Source organism: Coregonus lavaretus (assembly GCF_964263955.1).
Source record: "Coregonus lavaretus genome assembly, chromosome: 5".
NCBI lineage: Eukaryota > Metazoa > Chordata > Actinopteri > Salmoniformes > Salmonidae > Coregonus > Coregonus lavaretus.
Genome location: NC_139992.1, coordinates 72,670,463 through 72,689,690, shown reverse-complemented (window position 1 = coordinate 72,689,690; position 19,228 = coordinate 72,670,463). Strand labels below are relative to the sequence as shown.

The 19,228-nt window shown below is 42.4% G+C and overlaps 1 protein-coding gene across 2 annotated transcripts in view; it reads left to right on the top strand.

Moving 5' to 3' along the window:
* LOC311130024 (insulin-like growth factor-binding protein 2-B) overlaps positions 1-11,320 on the top strand; it is a 71,694-nt gene extending 60,374 nt beyond the window's left edge. Inside the window, exon 4 of one of the 2 annotated variants that reach the window (XM_084162626.1) lies at positions 10,357-11,320. In XM_084162626.1, the coding sequence (XP_084018752.1) occupies positions 10,357-10,395 (39 nt within the window). In that variant the 3' untranslated portion in view covers positions 10,396-11,320. Of the gene's footprint in view, positions 1-4,530; positions 9,859-10,356 lie in introns of those variants that run through there. The other variant, XM_084162625.1, reaches the window with a different exon arrangement.
* The last annotated feature ends 7,908 nt before the right edge of the window (positions 11,321-19,228 follow it).

The window sequence follows — 19,228 nt, the reverse complement described above, 5'->3', positions numbered from 1 at the left end:
ACATTTTAGAATAGTAGTGAAGACATCAAAACTATGAAATCACACATATGGAATCATGTAGTAACCAAAAAAGTGTTAAACAAATGTATATTTTATATTTGAGATTCTTCAAATAGCCACCCTTTGCCTTGATGAAAACTTTGCACACTATTAGCATTCTCTCAACCAGCTTCACCTGGAATGCTTTTCCAACAGTCTTGAAGGAGTTCCCACATATGCTGAGCACTTGTTGGCTGCTTTTCCTTCACTCTGCCGTCCGACTCATCCCAAACCATCTCAATTGGGTTGAGGTCGGGGGATTGTGGAGGCCAGGTCATCTGATGCAGCACTCCATCACTCTCCTTCTTGGTAAAATAGCCCTTACACAGCCTGGAGGTGTGTTGGGTCATTGTCCTGTTGAAAAACAAATGATAGTCCCACTAAGCCCAAACCAGATGGGATGGCGTATCGCTGCAGAATGCTGTGGTAGACATGCTGGTTAAGTGTGCCTTGAATTCTAAATAAATCACAGACAGTGTCACCAGCAAAGCACCCCCACACCATAACACCTCCTCTTCCATGCTTTACGGTGGGAACTACACATGCAGAGATAATCCGTTTCCACTGGTCTAATGTCCATTGCTCGTGTTTCTTGGTCCAAGCAGGTCTCTTCTTATTATTGGTGTCCTTTAGTAGTGGTTTCTTTGCAGCAATTCGACCATGAAGGCCTGATTCACACAGTCCCCTCTGAACAGTTAATGTTGAGATGTGTCTGTGACTTGAACTCTTTGAAGCATTTATTTGGGCTGCAATTTCTGAGGCTGGTAACTCTAATTAACTTATCCTCTGCAGCAGAGGGAGCCAGTTTCATCATAGCGCTTGATGGGTTTTGGGACTGTACTTGAAGAAACTTTCATAGTTTTTTCATAATTTTCTGGATTTACTGACCTTCATGTCTTAAAGTAATGATGGAGTGTCGTTTCTCTTTGTTTATTTGAGCTGTTCTTGCCATAATATGGACTTGCTCTTTTACCAAATAGGGATATCTTCTGTATATCCCCCCTACCTTGTCACAACACAACTGATTGGTTCAAACGCATTAAGAAGGAAATCAATTCCACAAATTAACTTTTAAGAAGGCACACCTGTTAATTGAAATGCATTCCAGGTGACTACCTCGTGAAGCTGGTTGAGAGAATGCCAAGAGTGTGCAAAGCTGTCATCAAGGCAAAGGGTGGCTACTTTGAATAATCTAAAATCTAAAATCTATTTTGATTTGTTTAACACTTTTTTGGTTACTATATGATTCCATATGTGTTATTTTATAGTTTTGATGTCTTCACTATTATTCTACAATGTGAAAAATAGTAAAAATGAAGAAGAACCCTTGAATGAGTAGGTGTGTCTAAACGTTCTAAACGTTTGGCTGGTAGTGTATGTGTGTAAAACATTGTTGCATTTAAACTTTAGATCACCACTTACTTTGTGTGTGGTGCAGTGGTCTCCTGAGTGGCGCAGTGGTCTAAGGCACTGCATCGCAGTGCTAACTGTGCCACTAGAGATCCTGGTTCAAATCCAGGCTCTGTCGCGACCGGGAGACTCATGGGCGGAGCACAATTTGTCCAGGGTAGGGGAGGGAATAGCCGGCAGGGATGTAGCTCAGTTGATAGAGCATGGTGTTTGCAACGCCAGGGTTGTGGGTTCGATTCCCACGGGGGGCCAGTATAAAAAAAATATGTATTCATTAACTGTAAGTCGCTCTGGATAAGAGCGTCTGCTAAATGACTAAAATGTAAATGTGTGCTGAACATGAAAAATATGTTTGCAATGGGAAGTAATAGTTGTACATTTTCGATTGGGAAATGCTCAGCCTAATGGTTGTGCTTTTGTATTGTTTTGATTGGGACCTACTTTACTGGCTTATTATGTACCAGTGAATGGGCTGCTTATCATTTATCATCATGCTGTGTTTGACTGCTGTCTTTCTATCAGCCCCAGCTATGTGTTTTACAAAACATGCACTCTCCTACATGGCATGTGCTGGTATTACAGTCACACTAGTTTCAGCATCACGAGCCTGTCACACACAGCCTTTGATGTGTCACTGTTGTCACTTTTTGTGATAGTGTGATAGTGATGCCGTTAGTCTACCATAGGTTGTGTAAGCAGTGTGGTTGTTGTTGCTGGTAGCATTATCCGTGCAGGTACTGTCTCTGTGTGAGTGGCAGCCCGAAGCTTGGCTCAGCCTCAGGCCTGTTTGATTCAGTTGGGCGCATTAAGTGATGCTACCTTTCTGCTATTTTTCTTGATATTTGAGTTTGGTACAATGTGTTGGAAGATTTTTTTTTCTCCATCTCAAGTTCCAGTAGCCACGGTTCGCCACTGCGCAAACATGTCTGTAATAGATATAAAGACTGTTACAACTTCCCCCGGTCTCCCTTTACTAATAGTGAGTGTTCAACTTTCAAACAATTTCCCCTACTCTTCTTAACCAACAAATCAAGGAAATTCTGACGATTGCGACAAAGTTTGAGGATTTTCTTCAATGAAAGGACAGTAATGTTATGAGTAAAGTAGACAGCCCAGGTTTCAATAAGCAATAAGATATTAAAGGGATACTTCGGGGTTTTGGCAATGAGGCCCTTTATCTACTTCCCAGAGTTAGATGAACTTGTGGATAGCATTTTTATGTATCTGTGTCTAGTATGAAGGAAGTTATAGGTAGTTTCACTAGCCACTCCTAACTAGAGTTAGCAAAATGACTGGAAGTCTATTGGTATCTGCTAGCATGCTAGAAGACACCCATAGACTTCCAGTCATTGTGCTAACGCTAGCTAGCATTGGCTCCCGAAACTACCACTAACTTCCTTCATACTGGAGATCCCGAAGTATCCCTTTAATGTTTCTTGATATAGTTGGCCTGGCGAAGTGGTTTTATGCGCTCACTGAATGGAAGCTGATAATTATGAGTTTTTTACTCTGCTGGTCTCGGAAATAAATTATGAGTTCTCACTGTCTGAGACTGAGTCAAGACCGAGTAAATGTATCTGATACAGAAACAAGATTAAGACACTCAATATGTGGTCTTTAGACCAAACTCGGGTACTACAACACTGCTAGTGGCCCATTGTTTCCCTTGTTACCTGGGAACCACAAAGGCGTTTCAAAGAGCTGTCAGTCAAGGCAAGCTTATGAATATGATCCCCACCCACTCAGCCTGTTCTTTCAGGCTTCCTGATAGTTACAGATGAGAGAAAAGGTACCATTTCTTCCATTCTGAGCATTTAAATAACGTACAAATATTATGGGTGATGTTTTGGTCATTCAAAGGCTATTTTTACTTGGGAAATAGGATGACTGTGCAGGACCTTTAACTCAACTCATGCTGTTAAAAGGGGTAATATAATCTGCACGCACACATACTGTATGCAAGCACGCACACACACACACACACACACACACACACACACACACACACACACACACACACACACACACACACACACACACACACACACACACACACACACACACACACACACACACATACATTTATTTTCAAGAATGCCTTGAAAGGCATAGTCAGTGGGTAGAGGCCCAGCAAGAAAGTATGCCCCCTTACCCATCACCCTCCCTCACACACACTCTCACCCGCCCCATGCCTGAGAATGGGGCGATTTTTGTCAACATGGGGGCGACAGCGTCTGTGTCCAGAGTTACAAGGTAATAAAACAGTTCAGACTGACTGTAGCCAGGCCTTGGGAAGATTTCCACACTACACAAGTCGAAACAATGTTTCCCAATGAGACTTTTCTCAGTTTCCTTTGCAAGCTTGTCTTTGATGCTGGAAGGACCCACTTATTTTTAGGATGTGGTGAAAACAATGATATGACATATCTGCATCCTGAAAATACTTCATCTAGGCATCTGTCTGAGGTAAAATGAGGACAGTGGAGAAAGAGAGAGCGAGAGAGAGAGAGAGAGGCAAATGAGGGCATTGTTTTGATGACAAAACTCTTCGGTTCCCAGGGCTAAAAAAACACTGCACCTCCAACAACACTTAATCATTCGGTATTCATCTTGTTCCTCTCGTAATTACTGTAACTGTCACTTTTTGTTCTTTTTCATTGAAGGAAAAAATGGAAAGTGTGTTTTTTCTCTCTCTCTCTCCTCCCCTAAGGCCCTGTCCCCCTGGTCCTTTCCTGCGCGGCCTAAGAAGTGTCCAGTTAAATCAGTTCAATTATGACCTCATTCTTGGGGTGGTGGGGGGGGGTGTCTCCACAGGGGGTCCGAGGCCTGCTGGCACGCTGGAGGGGACAGAGGGGGGCTGGGGGGCGGGGGAGGGGGGCATGGCCCGAGGATGGGCTGTTATTGGGGGCCAGAGCCCCACCCATCCACCTCATCTCAACCAATCCGGATGCAAACGCCCTCATGTTATGCTACCTCCGCCCCCCAAACGCCCCATCTCTGACTGTATTCAGTGCCTCATTAAATCCCCACCTCTCCCCCCTCACCCCCCACCCTCTCTCATTTCCCCCTCGTGTGTTCCAGTGCCACATGTCCACCCATGGTCAGCGAGGCGAGTGCTGGTGTTCTAACCCCATCACGGGTGTCCAGATCACCCAGTCCACGAAGGTGCGGGGGGACCCCAACTGCAGCCAGTATGTGGAGGAGCAGGGGATGGTGACTGAGACACTGCACACTGTCGTCCTGCAGATGGCAGAGATATAGCAGCACTTCACACACACACAGATATCCCTAACGGTGGAACGGTCCAAATTGACTGACAGCTGATATTGTTGTCCTGTGCGTTGGTTTCTTTCTACGTAGCCTACATGTTTTTGTTTAAGTGTGTGTATAGGTGGGGTGTTGTTGTCTTTATATGTGTATGTGTGCATGAGAGGGACAAATAATGAGTACTTCTCTTGTCTTAGGACAGGTCTCCCTTGTGAAAAAGATTTGTAATCACCTGTGTAAATGAAGATGGGTGCTAAAAATGGATGTGAGAGCAAGGCAAGGACATTATCCATGCTACAATTCAAAGCAGGTTGCATGAAGATCTATTTACTGTGTGTGTGCACATGCACTGTATGTGCCTGTCTGCCTGCTTGCTCGTGTGTGCGTGTGTCTGTATGTGCGTGTGTGTGTGTGTGTGTGACTGGCTGTGTCCCCTGCTATTCATAGGTTAGGTGCTGCTAGTTGCATGGATGCCGGAGATAACACTATGCTAATCACGGGGCTGTCACTGCATCTGGTTCAATTGGTATATCAGGCGGCATATAACCTCCCATTTATGCAGCTGTTTGCCTTCCATGCCACGTTCCATATCTATTTATTCAACCTTTCTCTCATCACACTAGTCAATATGTGGTGGACTAACAAAGCCTCACATGAAGCCCTTGACATATAGAAGATCCGTACCAAACTAATGAACCATGGGTGACACTTTATTTTGGTGTCTCCATACAAATCTAATCTGTTATTAGTGCATCATTCCATTGATGATGATGTAGTTACATGCTAATGCTAATTTGAATTGTTGGAAACACTTTACGGCAATAACCTATACCGCCACACTCTATTACCCATGCTATTACATAGCAGTTCCTATGTAACTACAATGTTGTTACTACAGTTACTACTGTGTAGTTACGTAGGCTATAGGGGCAACTTAAGGTACTGTGCTACCAAATTGGTTCATGCTAGATTTCTGTAGGGTAACTGAAATGTTACTTATTTGTCTTTTTTTAATACACATTCTTCTGTCCTCTTCTCTTTCTGATATACAGTCTCAAGTTTTTGTTATTGACATAGCTCTGCCCTTAAAACAGATTCAGTGAAATAGCCTGTGCATGAATGTATCCTGTAGGCCCCTCAACCAGATTAGGTCATTTACATTTTTGTTCAGATAACTTTAATCTTTTGAGGATTCCTTGATTAATTAATCAAATGTAGGTACATCTCCTGTTGAATAAAATGTTGGAATAAAATGTACCATATCAAGCTCTGTCTCTCTCTCTCTCTCTCTCTCTCTCTCTCTCTCTCTCTCTCTCTCTCTCTCTCTCTCTCTCTCTCTCTCTCTCTCTCTCTCTCTCTCTCTCTCTCTCTCTCTCTCTCTCTCTCTCTCTCTCTTTCTCTCTCTCTCTCTCTCTCTCTCTCTCTCTCTCTCTCTCTGTCTCTCTCTCTCTGTCTCTCTCTCTCTCTCTCTCTCTCTCTCTCTCTCTCTTCTATTATTTTTTACTCTCTCTTCCTCTATCTCCTTCACCTCATGTGCCTTCTCCCTCTTGTTGATCCTCCAGAATTCTGACCCCCCTCCTCTCTCCCTTTCTCCAATCTATCCATCTTCTGCGCTCTCTTCGTCCCCTCCTCCAACATCTCTATCAATGTCTTTCCATGATGACACCAGTGTGCAGTGGAATTGGGGCGGTGGTTTGTGTGTGTGCATGTGTGTGTGTGTCTCTTTGCCCTCTGGTACTGTCCTGCATCCTGCCCATGTGGTGACGCCCCTGGCAAAGGGTGGTGGGGGTAGTGGAAGGGAAAGGTATATGGGGATCGGTGGTGCTTTGTAGAGGGGGGGTGTTGGAGGAAAGGGTGCATGTGAGTCGGGTTGGTGGTGGTTTAGAAAAGGGGGTGTTGCGGGTTACTAATGAAGTGTTGACAGTGGTGAGAGATTAGAACCCAGGGCTGACATTGACAAATGTGATACTAAGTGGGTTAAAGTGTCTATAAATAAACACAGGTTCCCAAATGTATGTCCGCTATGCCAACGCTGAGGCCTGGCTGCTACATCTCCAGTCCACACACGGCTAGGCAGAGGGCAAACAGAGAGAAGGGAGGGAAGGGTTGGTGGGAGGAGGGTATTGCACTTGTGTGTCCTATCCAACCCTGGAACTGGATTTCCCTTATTTTTCTATGGGCTCTTTCCACAATGCTGAGAGCCAACCACTGAGTGTCTTAGCTGGCCCACTGACCCAATGAAGATATGAATACAAACATGCAAGCATGTCATACCATATCAATGTATCAATGATTTGCAACAAAAACATTACAAGAAAGGACAAACTAACATATGAGATTGCCCTTACAGAAAAACCACATGAATTTTAGGTGATCACATGTGAATTGGTCCAAAAACACATATTCTTATGATCACGTGATCTTATATAAAGTTCATGTGATAACATGTGACAACATGTAAAGCAACATGTGATAATATGAAACTACAAATGAAAACATGTGATCACATGTGAAGTGTTCCAAAAACACGTTTTCACATGATTTCACATGTGAAATCATGTGTCTTTTCTGTAAGGGTGTGATTGGCTTTGACCTTATGACCTTCTGTGTTGCCAGTCTGCCAGCAAGGTGCTAATCCAGTCACAATGCATCACCAACCATGCCACTTTCAATGTGGAACTGGAGCTAGTATTTTCACATTTCCTTTTTGTTACTGTTTTTGTAGAGTAAATTAGTTGTGTTTAGTGTGATTTCAGTACTTTGAGGATGTTGGCAGTTTCGATTCGTTTCCTGTATAGATCCCTCTGTGCCCTCTGGTAGTGCACTAAATTTAACGGTAGTTTGAGGCTGGCCTACTTTGAAAACAAAGAGAAACCAATCCCTGTGGTTTTTGGGTATATTGATTTGTCAAAGTGGGCTAAAGTGGGTGGTGTGTGTGTTGATGGAGTGTGTGTGCCGGTGTGTGAAGAAGGGGTAGGTTTGGCTATGAGTGTGCATATGTATGTGTGCCCGGGGGGGAGGGGTTTGGCACAGAGTGGAGTGAGTGTTTACCATATGCTGCAGAGTAAAACTATCAGAGCAGGACCTTGTGTTTGGAGAAGCTCACTCAGGGTGACAGAGGGAATTCTCTGAAGCAAAGCAAAGCACCATGTGCTCTGCCAAGAACATTCACAGGGTGTTCTCCTTCCTCTTGATTTTACTTCATGTTTAATTTTAAGGTAGCACCTTCTAGCATTCTTTCTGATTTGTGTAAGCTATACTGAACAAAAATATAAACGCAACATGCAACAATTTCAACGATTTTACTGAGTTAGAGTTCATATAAGGAAATCAGTCAATTGAAATACATTCATTAGGCCCTAATCTATGGATTTCACATGACTGGGATGGGGCGCAGCCATGGGTGGGCTCCCGACTTGGGAGCCAGGCACACCCACTGGGAAGCCAGACCCAGCCAATCAGAATTAGTTTTTCCCCACAAAAGGGCTTTATTACAGACAGAAATACTCCTCAGTTTCATCAGCTGTCCAGGTGGCTGTTCTCAGACAATCCCGCAGGTGAAGAAGCCGGATGTGGAGGTCCTGGGCTGGCGTGGTTACATGTGGTCTGTGGTTGTGAGGCCGGTTGGACGCACTGACAAATTCTCTAAAGCGATGTTGGAGGAGACTTATGGTAGACAAATTAACATTCAGATCTCTGGCAACAGCTCTGGTGGAAATTCCTGCAGTCAGCATGCCAATTCCATACTCCCTTAAAACTTGAGACATCTTTGGCATTGTGATGTGTGACAAAACTGAACATTTAAGAGTGGCCTTTTATTGTCCCCAGCACAAGGTGCACCTGTGTAGTGATCTTGCTGTTTAATCAGCTTCTTGATATGCCACACCTGTCAGGTGGATGGATTATCTTGGCAAAGGAGAATTGCTCACTAACAGGGATGTAAGCAAATGCATGCACCATATTTTAGAGAAATAAGCTTTTTGTGCTTATGGAAAATGTCTGGGATCTTTAATTTCAGCTCATGAAACATGGGACTAACACTTTACATGTTGCGTTTATATTTTTGTTCAGTATATGTACAGTATTTGGTTTGTCATAAACTGTTGATGTGGAATATTGAAAGATGTGGAACATCGTGCTTCACTGAATGTGTTAAAATGAAGTTTTGTTAACATTTTCACTATAACATCTCACAACCAAACATTAACCCGACTCTGACTGTTTTACTCTAGGACGAGATTTGATCAGATGTTCTGGGATTCACAGATGTTAGTCCTAATGGACCAGCATTGGGGGATACAGCGCTTTAAAGGAGTGTTTTGCTTTTTTACAACTAAATCTCTAATTTTTATGTAAATGGCATGTTATAGAAGGGTACAGGCACTTTTTTGCGATTTCACTTGTGTTTGAGAAAATTACCCCAACCAACAATTAATTTCCTTATCCTCATTGTACAGTACGGGGGCTCCGAATAAAACCTGAACATAGGCTCCAAAAAAGCCCAAATAAGTCCTTTTAGAAACGGAAAAACTCTCAGTATGGTGATGCAGGTCTTTAGATGTTGTACACATGAAATTGTGTCATTCCGAACTTTATCTGCAACGTTGTATTCCATTTTGTTGCGACTGGAGCGATACCTCTCCGTCCATTCTAGCAGCAGGCTACACATCGAATAGAACAGCTTGATAGGGAAACTGTCTTGAGTCACACAAAGACCTGCATCACTATACTGAGAGCTTTTCCGTTTCTAAAAGGATGTATTTGGGTGTTTTTGGAGCATTTGTTAATGTTTTTCGGAGCCCACGTACTGCACAACGAGGATAAGGAAGTTAATCGCTGTTTGTGGTAAGTTTCTCAAAAACAAGTGAAATCGCAAAAAAAGGACCCTTCTATAACATGTAATTTACCTCAACAATAGAGATTTGGTTGTAAAAAAGCTAACTTCTCCTTTAATTCATGCAATTTACTCCCATGCTGTGCATTCCTCAAATCTCCTTTCATCTTTATTCCAAATGGAGAAGAACCCCTCTTACCCTTTGGGAGATGGAGAGAGTAGTAAATGTAGGAGAACACAAGCAGTAATTTGGTATTTGAAGTTCTTGTAGTGAAATATGTGGGCGATTAAAGGGATATTACCTCCAAGGTCTCTGTTTCATTTGTGTTTCTGTTATTAATTACTTTTTTGACTCTCTTATCTATGCATATCACTATGTCCTGCATTTGGGTTGCTCTCCGCAGATGGAGGCTGGTTTCGGATTGGGTAGTATTGAGGAATCGAGATTAAATCTGTTTAATCATTCCATCAGTTAGTAGAACGTTATTCAGCATTGCTAAGCACATTTTAGCAGACCCACAGCATATACGTTTCACAAAACTTCCTGTGCGACTTTGTGGGCCGATAAACCTCTGAAACCTCAAATACTTGGCATGAATCACCTGGTTCTGGGACAGGTTTGGTGTAGCGAGGCCCATGTTGCGATTATATGTAGCCATCCATAATTGTTGGCCTAATACTGTAATAAAAGAGGCATGAATGCTTTGAAGCCCTAAGTGCACTTGTCAGTTTCTTTGAAGGCAATAGTAATTGTCATGTTCACTACCTCACAAATCAAATTCCCTACACATGTTCCTTCTCCACAGAGTCTACCCGGCTTCCCTCTTATATTACTGACGCCTTGATCCGACAATACAGGGGAAGCAAGTTCCTGAGTCAATCACACACATCTGGAGTTGGTGAAGTCCTAGCGTCCCCAGGGAAGGACTTCCATACCCCAACATCCCTGTCTCGTCATGTCGCTTCCTGGAAGCCGTGGGCAAACAATTCCCCCTACACCCTCCCCTTCTCCCCCAAAACCGAAACAAGCCAGACTACCTTCAGAGGAAGGTATGTGATAGATGAGCTGATAGTACCCTCCTTTTTCCTGTTATTGACGCCAAAAATGCTCTGTGTGTGTGTGTGTGTGTGTGTGTGTGTGTGTATGTGTGTGTGTGTGTGTGTGTGTGTGTGTGTGTGTGAGAGATAGAGAGAGAGACAGAGAGCAACGATTTATAACACAGTTCAATAACTTTTGCCTTGGCAAACTTTGACTTGGCATGGGCAGAACGGTCATTTCTTACATACACTGTTAGCTGTTTTTATTTTATCAGTAACTTACTATATTAATCAACAGTATGATACTGAATAAACGGAATGCAGTAGATTACCGTAGAATGCACAATAAAATACCGTACATTTGTTTTACAGCAAACTAAGATCTTTCTGTAATTTCAACAGTAAAACACTGTAGAATGCACAGTAAAATACCGTAAATGTTTTATTTTATTTTTTTACAGTATTAACTATAGTGCATTGTGGGAAAAAGTTGTGGGCGGGGAAAGAGTCTCTGGCTCATTAACATATTTTAAGTCATTCCTTGTAAAAGGCTATATTTGTTGCACCAGTGAGAGAGAATGCAGTATTTTAGGAATTCTACAAACTTTGTCCTGAAACTCTTACTGGCCAATTGCTGCTAGTGATTTACTGTAATGCAGAATACAGTACCATACCGCATTTTTGGAGTGCCAACAACCTTTTGAACACTAGTGGGTGCATGGTATTGTTATTTCTCATTCATTAACATATTTAGAAACATGTCTTGTACGATGCTCTATTTGTTGCACCCGTTAGTGAGAGTGCTGTACCAATTTAAGTGATATGTGGCAGTGGTTTCATAACAACAAAGTTTATATAGGGAACAGATCAAAGTGGCATTGAGTTTCAACTTTTTAATGGTTGAGTAGCTAGACATGGCCTTTTGATCTGTTTTGCCATGTAGTCACTGTCAGTTTAGAAGCCTTTGTTGAAGCCTGAAGTGCAAGTGATATGAAACACCAAATAGCAGTTGATATGTTGTAATATATAATTAAATATTCAATATGAGCAATTACTGATTTTATTTTCAATACATTTCAACAATAAAGAACAATATTTCTGCTTGCGCTAAACTCTTGTAATTACAGTGAAGTAATTATTCTTACAGTTTAATAGTCCCTTTTACTTTATTGTACTGGGTTTCATTGCTCTGGCATCAAGTTACCGTGAATATTGTAGAGCTAGTCGGAGATATATCATAAAATATATTGTTGTAATTACAATTATTTTGAAAACCAATGCATCCTTAATATAATAATATAATATAATATGCCATTTAGCAGACGCTTTTATCCAAAGCGAATTACAGTCATGTGTGCATACATTTTACGTATGGGTGGTCCCGGGGATCGAACCCACTACCCTGGCGTTACAAGCGCCATGCTCTACCATGCTTAACTACAACAACATTTTCAGTAACCGTTACAGAATCCTTTTACTTGCTCTAGTTGTGATATGTTTTTTTAATCAACCTTGGTTGAATGCATTGACTGTAAATTGCTAAGGACAACCTCAATACTGTTTAACCCTTAACAAGCTCTGCCACTCAAACATCCCCTCAATCTCTGTGGAGGCTATGGCTAAAAGTCGGTCCTGGACCCAAAAGAATCCCACCTTGTCTAGCGTATTTTGTTTTGTCGACATTTGGAAAGCTTACCGACAAATGTTCTGTTTCATCAGGAATTTAATTACATTTACTTTTTTTGCATAGAAAGGTTGGATGGAAACCTGGTTTATGACTGTGATGTCTCACCTAGCTAACTTCAGATGTGTGCATTTACTGTAAGTCATTCTGAATAAGAGCATCTGCTAAATGACTGAAATGTAAATGATTAGGCATGTGTGTCTGTGTGTGCGCTAATGTGTGTGGGCTTACGTTTCAGTGTTTGTTCATTCGTGTGTGTGTGTGTGTGTGTGTGTCTGCGAGTCAGATAAAAGTTAATTTTCCATAACATGATGGGTCTCCTTAGGCTACCCTTTCCCCATTTGAACAGCTAAGTTTGTCCCGCCAGAGTTCTCCCCCCTTGAAGTTAGTTCAAACCCCTTGTTAAATGACTTCCTAGTTCCTGGGTCATCTCTTTGACTTGTGTTGAAAACCAGGTGACTCGCCCCCCGGGCAGGCCTTTAATAAAGTAATATCCTGTATACTATTCCCATCCTGTGGGCCCTCATCTTCACGTCTCTATCTTAGTATGTAAGCTTTATTATTAACACGCTGATCATATTGGTCCACCCAATTATTTTTTTAAAGACAAAATGCTGTCATCCTAAATAATCCACCTTTCTTTTACTACTGGTATAATTCAAGGGACCGATTCAGATTTAGGAATTTATGCCTTTTCTTACACAAGCCTTTCCTACGCACTTCTCAGTATTTGGTATTCAGACTTACCTTATTCAGCTCTGCAGGTGTTGCTACCTTGCGCACTGTGAATACATTTCATTCAACCGCTGAAAACCCTTCCACTTGCTGGCTAACAGATTTTCTCATGGAATTTTCATAGAATAGGGTTTCAGTAGATGTATCTTAACCCTATCAGTCCAGAGATTCCAGCAAAAATTGGATTTTCATTTAAACAGTGCATTTGGAAAGTATTCAGACCCCTTGACTTTTTCCACATTTTGTTACGTTACAGCCTTATTCTAAAATTGATTAAATAGTTTTTTCCCTCATCAATCCACACAATACCCCATAATGACAAAGCAAAAACAGGTTTTTAGCAAATGTATAACTAAATAAAACGGAAATATGACATTTACATAAGTATTCAGACCCTTTACTCAGTACTTTGTTGAAGCACCTTTGGCAGCGATTACAGCCTCAATTCTTCTTGGGTATGACGCTACAAGCTTGGCACACCTGTATTTGGGAAGTTCCTCCCATTCTTCTCTGCAGATCCTCTCAAACTCTGTCAGTTTGGATGGGAGCTTCGCTCCACAGCTATTTTCAGGTCTCTCGAGAGATGTTCGATCGGGTTAAAGTCCGGGCTCTGGCTGGGCCACAAGAAAATTCAGAGACTTGTCCCGAAGCCACTCCTGCGTTGTCTTGGCTGTGTGCTTAGGGTCGTTGTCCTGTTGGAAGGTGAACCTTCGCCCCAATCTGAGGTCCTGAGCGCTCTGGAGCAGGTTTTCATTAAGGATGTCTCTGTACTTTGCGCCATTCATCTTTCCCTCGATCCTGACTAGTCTCCCAGTCCCTGCCCGTTGAATAAAATCCCTATAGCATGATGCTGCCACCACCATGCTTCACCGTAGGGATGGTGCCAGGTTTCCTCCAGACGTGACGCTTGGCATTCAGGCCAAAGAGTTCAATCTTAGTTTCATCAGACCAGAGAATCTTGTTTCTCATGGTCTGAGTCCTTTAGGTGCCTTTTGGCAAACTCCAAGCGGGTTGTCATGTGCCTTTTACTGAGGAGTGGCTTCCGTCTGGCCACTCTACAATACAGGCCTGATTGGTGGAGTGCTGTAGAGATGGTTGTCCTTCTGGAAGGTTTTCCCATCTCCACAGAGGAACTCTGGAGCTCTGTCAGAGTGACCATCGGGTTCTTGGTCACCTCCCTGACCAAAGCCCTTCTTCCATGATTGCTCAGTTTGGCTGGGCAGCCAGCTCTAGAAAAAGTATTGGTGGTTCCAAACTTCTTCAATTTAAGAAAGATGACGCCCACTGTGTTCTTGGAGACATTCAATGCTGGAGACATGTTTTGGTACCCTTCCCCAGATCTGTGCCTCGACACAATCCTGTTTCGGACCTCTACGGACAATTCCTTCGACCTCATGGCTTGGTTTTTGTTCTGACATGCACTGTCAACTGTGGGACCTTATATAGACAGGTGTGTGCCTTTCCAAAATCAATTGAAAAAATGTCTAAAAACCTGTTTTCACTTTGTCATTATGGGGTATTGTGTGTAGATTGATGAGGAAAAAATATAATTGAATCAATTTTAGAATAAGGTTATAACGTAACAAAATGTGGAAAACAGGAAGTCGTCTGAATACTTTCCGAATGCACTGCATGTCTTTCATTTATCTGTATGTCCAGATATTTAGCCTCACACTGAAGTGTTTTAACATTTTATTTTCAGGACATTCAGGGCTACAAGTAGAACACAAAACAATTTGACATAAACAGTTATATTAATGAGTTTTATTGACAAATGTGAATTAAAGAAAATAAAGTCTGCCAAAGTAAAGACTTGATAAAAATGAATTTATATGAATGCTGTAAGTACCTAAATTGTTTTCTCAATGGGAAATGAATATCCAACTAGTTAGTGACAATTGTGTGGAGTTTGGAATTTGTGACAGCAACTATGTCAGCTTATTACAGTATTATAGACACTATGTCCTGGGATTTCCTATGATCTTCTAATGACTCTTGTAGCTTGTGAGCATCATAGAGTCTCAGCTTTTCATAGATAGCTTTTAATAGTTTGTAGCTAAAACCATTCGGACTCTACAGACATTTTGTACAGTGAGGGAAAAAAGGTATTTGATCCCCTGCTGATTTTGTACGTTTGCCCACTGAAAAAGACATGATCAGTCTATAATTTGAATGATAGGATTATTTGAACAGTGAGAGACAGAATAACAACAAAAGAATCCAGGAAAACGCATGTCAAAAATGTTATAAATTGATTTGCATTTTAATGAGGGAAATAAGTATTTGACCCCTCTGCAAAACATGACAGTACTTGGTGGCAAAACCCTTGTTGGCAATCACAGAGGTCAGACGTTTCTTGTAGTTGGCCACCAGGTTTGCACACATCTCAGGAGGGATTTTGTCCCACTCCTCTTTGCAGATCTTCTCCAAGTCATTAAGGTTTCGAGCCTGACGTTTGGCAACTCGAACCTTCAGCTCCCTCCACAGATTTTCTATGGGATTAAGGTCTGGAGACTGGCTAGGGCACTCCAGGACCTTAATGTGCTTCTTCTTGAGCCACTCCTTTGTTGTGTGTTTTGGGTCATTGTCATGCTGGAATACCCATCCACGACCCATTTTCAATGCCCTGGCTGAGGGAAGGAGGTTCTCACCCAAGATTTGATGGTACATGGCCCCGTCCATCGTCCCTTTAATGCGGTGAAGTTGTCCTGTCCCCTTTGCAGAAAAACACCCCCAAAGCATAATGTTTCCACCTCCATGTTTGACGGTGGGGATGGTGTTCTTGGGGTCATAGGCAGCATTCCTCCTCCTCCAAACATGGCGAGTTGAGTTGATGCCAAAGAGCTCGATTTTGGTCTCATCTGACCACAACACTTTCACCCAGTTCTCCTCAGAATCATTCAGATGTTCATTGGCAAACTTCAGACGGGCCTGTATATGTGCTTTCTTGAGCAGGGGGACCTTGCGGGCGCTGCAGGATTTCAGTCCTTCACGGCGTAGTGTGTTACCAATTGTTTTCTTGGTGACTATGGTCCCAGCTGCCTTGAGATCATTGACAAGATCCTCCCGTGTAGTTCCGGGCTGATTCCTCACCGTTCTCATGATCATTGCAACTCCACGAGGTGAGATCTTGCATGGAGCCCCAGGCCGAGGGAGATTGACAGTTCTTTTGTGTTTCTTCCATTTGCGAATAATCACACCAACTGTTGTCACCTTCTCACCAAGCTGCTTGGCGATGGTGTTGTAGCCCATTCCAGCCTTGTGTATGTATTCAATCTGGTCCCTGACATACTTGGAGAGCTCTTTGGTCTTGGCCATGGTGGAGAGTTTGGAATCTGAATGATTGATTGCTTCTGTGGACAGGTGTCTTTTATACAGGTAACAAACTGAGATTAGGAGCACTCCCTTTAAGAGTGTGCTCCTAATCTCAGCTCGTTACCTGTATAAAAGACACCTGGGAGCCAGAAATCTTTCTGATTGAGAGGGGGTCAAATACTTATTTCCCTCATTAAAATGCAAATCAATTTATAACATTTTTGATATGCGTTTTTCTGGATTTTTTTATTGTTATTCTGTCTCTCACTGTTCAAATAAACCTACCATTAAAATTATAGACTGATAATTTCTTTGTCAGTGGGCAAACGTTCAAAATCAGCAAGGGATCAAATACTTTTTTCCCTCACTGTATAAAAGACCCTGCCTCGGGCCTCCTCGGGATCCGTCTTTGTCTCACAAACACCGCTCTAGCTCAACCCCCATTAATCAATGGTACAACCCAGTAGTATGTAGTTCAAACACACAATTTTTAAAAGGGGTTAGATGAGTCCAGCGTCACAGTGGGACTCATTGGGTTAAACCATCCCTTTAAATAAGGTGTACCTTTTAGTTCTAATTTTGTCAACAGACTAGAATATATTGAGAGAATGAGTTCAGAATATTATGGATCAATGAAAAAAAGCCATCTAAATATATGCATATTCATCTCCATTTCAGCACCAATGGGTAAATTTAAAAATACTCTGATCTTATAGATTATTTAGTTTAGGGAAGTAGTTATGAATCATAAAAAACGGGTTTGGAGAGCCTTTAACCATGAAAAGAAAGGAAATGGTGGTTTGATTCTTTCAGAAAAATGCCACATTCTTCAACATATGGTAATGTTGGAAAATATGTGTACATAGAATTATAATAGGAAGAATAGTGTCAAAAGTTTTGAGAATGACACAAATATTAATTTTCACAAAGTCTGCTGCCTTAGTTTTGATGATGTCAATTTGCATATACTCCAGAATGTCATGAAGAGTGATCAGATGAATTGCAGTTAATTGCAAAGTCCATCTTTGCCATGAAAATGAACTTAATCCCCAAAAAACATTTCCACTGCATTTCAGCCCTGCCACAAAAGGATCAGCTGCCATCATGTCAGTGATTCTCTCGTTAACACAGGTTAGAGTGTTGACGAGGACGAGGCTGGAGATGACTCTGTCATGCTGATTGAGATAAAATAACAGACTGGAAGCTTTAAAAGGAGGGTGGTGCTTGAAATCATTGTTCTTCCTCTGTTAACCATGGTTACCTGCAAGGAAACACGTGCCGTCATCAATGCTTTGCAAAAAAAGGGCTTCACAGGCAAGGATATTGCTGCTAGTAAGATTGCACCTAAATCAACAATTTTTGGGATCATCAAAAACTTCAAGGAGAGAGGTTCAAATGTTGTGAAGAAAGCGTCAGGGCTCCCAAGAAAGTCCAGCAAGCGCCAGGACCGTCTCCTAAAGTTGATTCAGCTGTGGGATCGGGGCACCACCAGTGTAGAGCTTGGTCAGGAATGGCAGCAGGCAGGTGTGAGTGTATCTGCACGCACAGTGAGGCGAAGACATTTGGAGGATGGCCTGGTGTCAAGAAGGGCAGCGAGGAAGCCACTTCTCTCCAGGAAAAACATCAGGGACAGACTGATATTCTGCAAAAGGTACAGGGATTGAACTGCTGAGGACTGGGGTAAAGTCATTTTCTCTGATGAATCCCCTTTCCGATTGTTTGGGGCATCCGGAAAACACCTTGTCCGGAGAAGGTGAGCGCTACCATCAGTCCTGTGTCATGCCAACAGTAAAGCATCCTGAGACCATTCATGTGTGGGGTTGCTTCTCAGCCAAGGGAGTGGGCTCACTCACAATTTTGCCTAAGAACACAGCCATGAATAAAGAATGGTACCAACACATCCACCTAGAGCAACTTCTCCCAACCATCCAAGAACAGTTTGGTGATGACCAATGCCTTTTCCAGCATGATGGAGCATCTTGCCATAAGGCAAAAGTGATAACTAAGTGGCTTGGGGAACAAAACATCTGGGTCCATGGCCAGGAAACTCCCCAGTCCTTAATCCCATTGAGAACTTGTGGTCGATCCTCAAGAGGCGGGTGGACAAACAAAAACCCACAAATTCTGACAAACTCCAAGCATTGATTATGCAAGAATGGGCTGCCATCAGTCAGGATGTGGCCCAGAAGTTAATTGACAGCATGCCAGGGCGGATTGCAGAGGTCTTGAAAAAGAAGGGTCAACACTGCAAATATTGACTCTTTGCATAAACTTAATGTCATTCTCAATAAAAGCCTTTGACACTTATGGAATGCTTGTAATTATACTTCAGTATACCATAGTAACATCTGACAAAAAAATCTCATAACACTAAAGCAGCGAACTTTGTGAAGACCAATACTTGTGTCATTCTCAAAACTTTTGACCACGACTGTAGGCTATACCCTCGTCTATTGCTTGCACTAACAATGGAACTGTTTGATGACACAGCCAATTAATTGTCACGATCGTCTGAAGGAGGAGACCAATGCGCAGCGTTGTGAGTGAACATGATGACTTTATTTATCAAAGCGACCACGAAAAAACAACAAAAGACGAAACGTGAAGTTCTCTATGACACCGACTGAACATAGCACAAGGAAACAAAAACCCACAAACACAAGGTGAAAAACACACAGAATATATATGGCTCCCAATCAGAGATAACGAGCCGACAGCTGACACTCGTTACCTCCGATTGGGAGTCATTAACCAATTACCAAAAACACAAACAAATGAAACTCACCCATACCCAACACCACCAAAACAACATACACTCTAGCTCACATACACAAGTCCTAGAGCCAGAGTGTCACAGTACCCCCCCCTAAAGGTGCGAACTCCGGGCGCACCAGCCCACAGTCTAG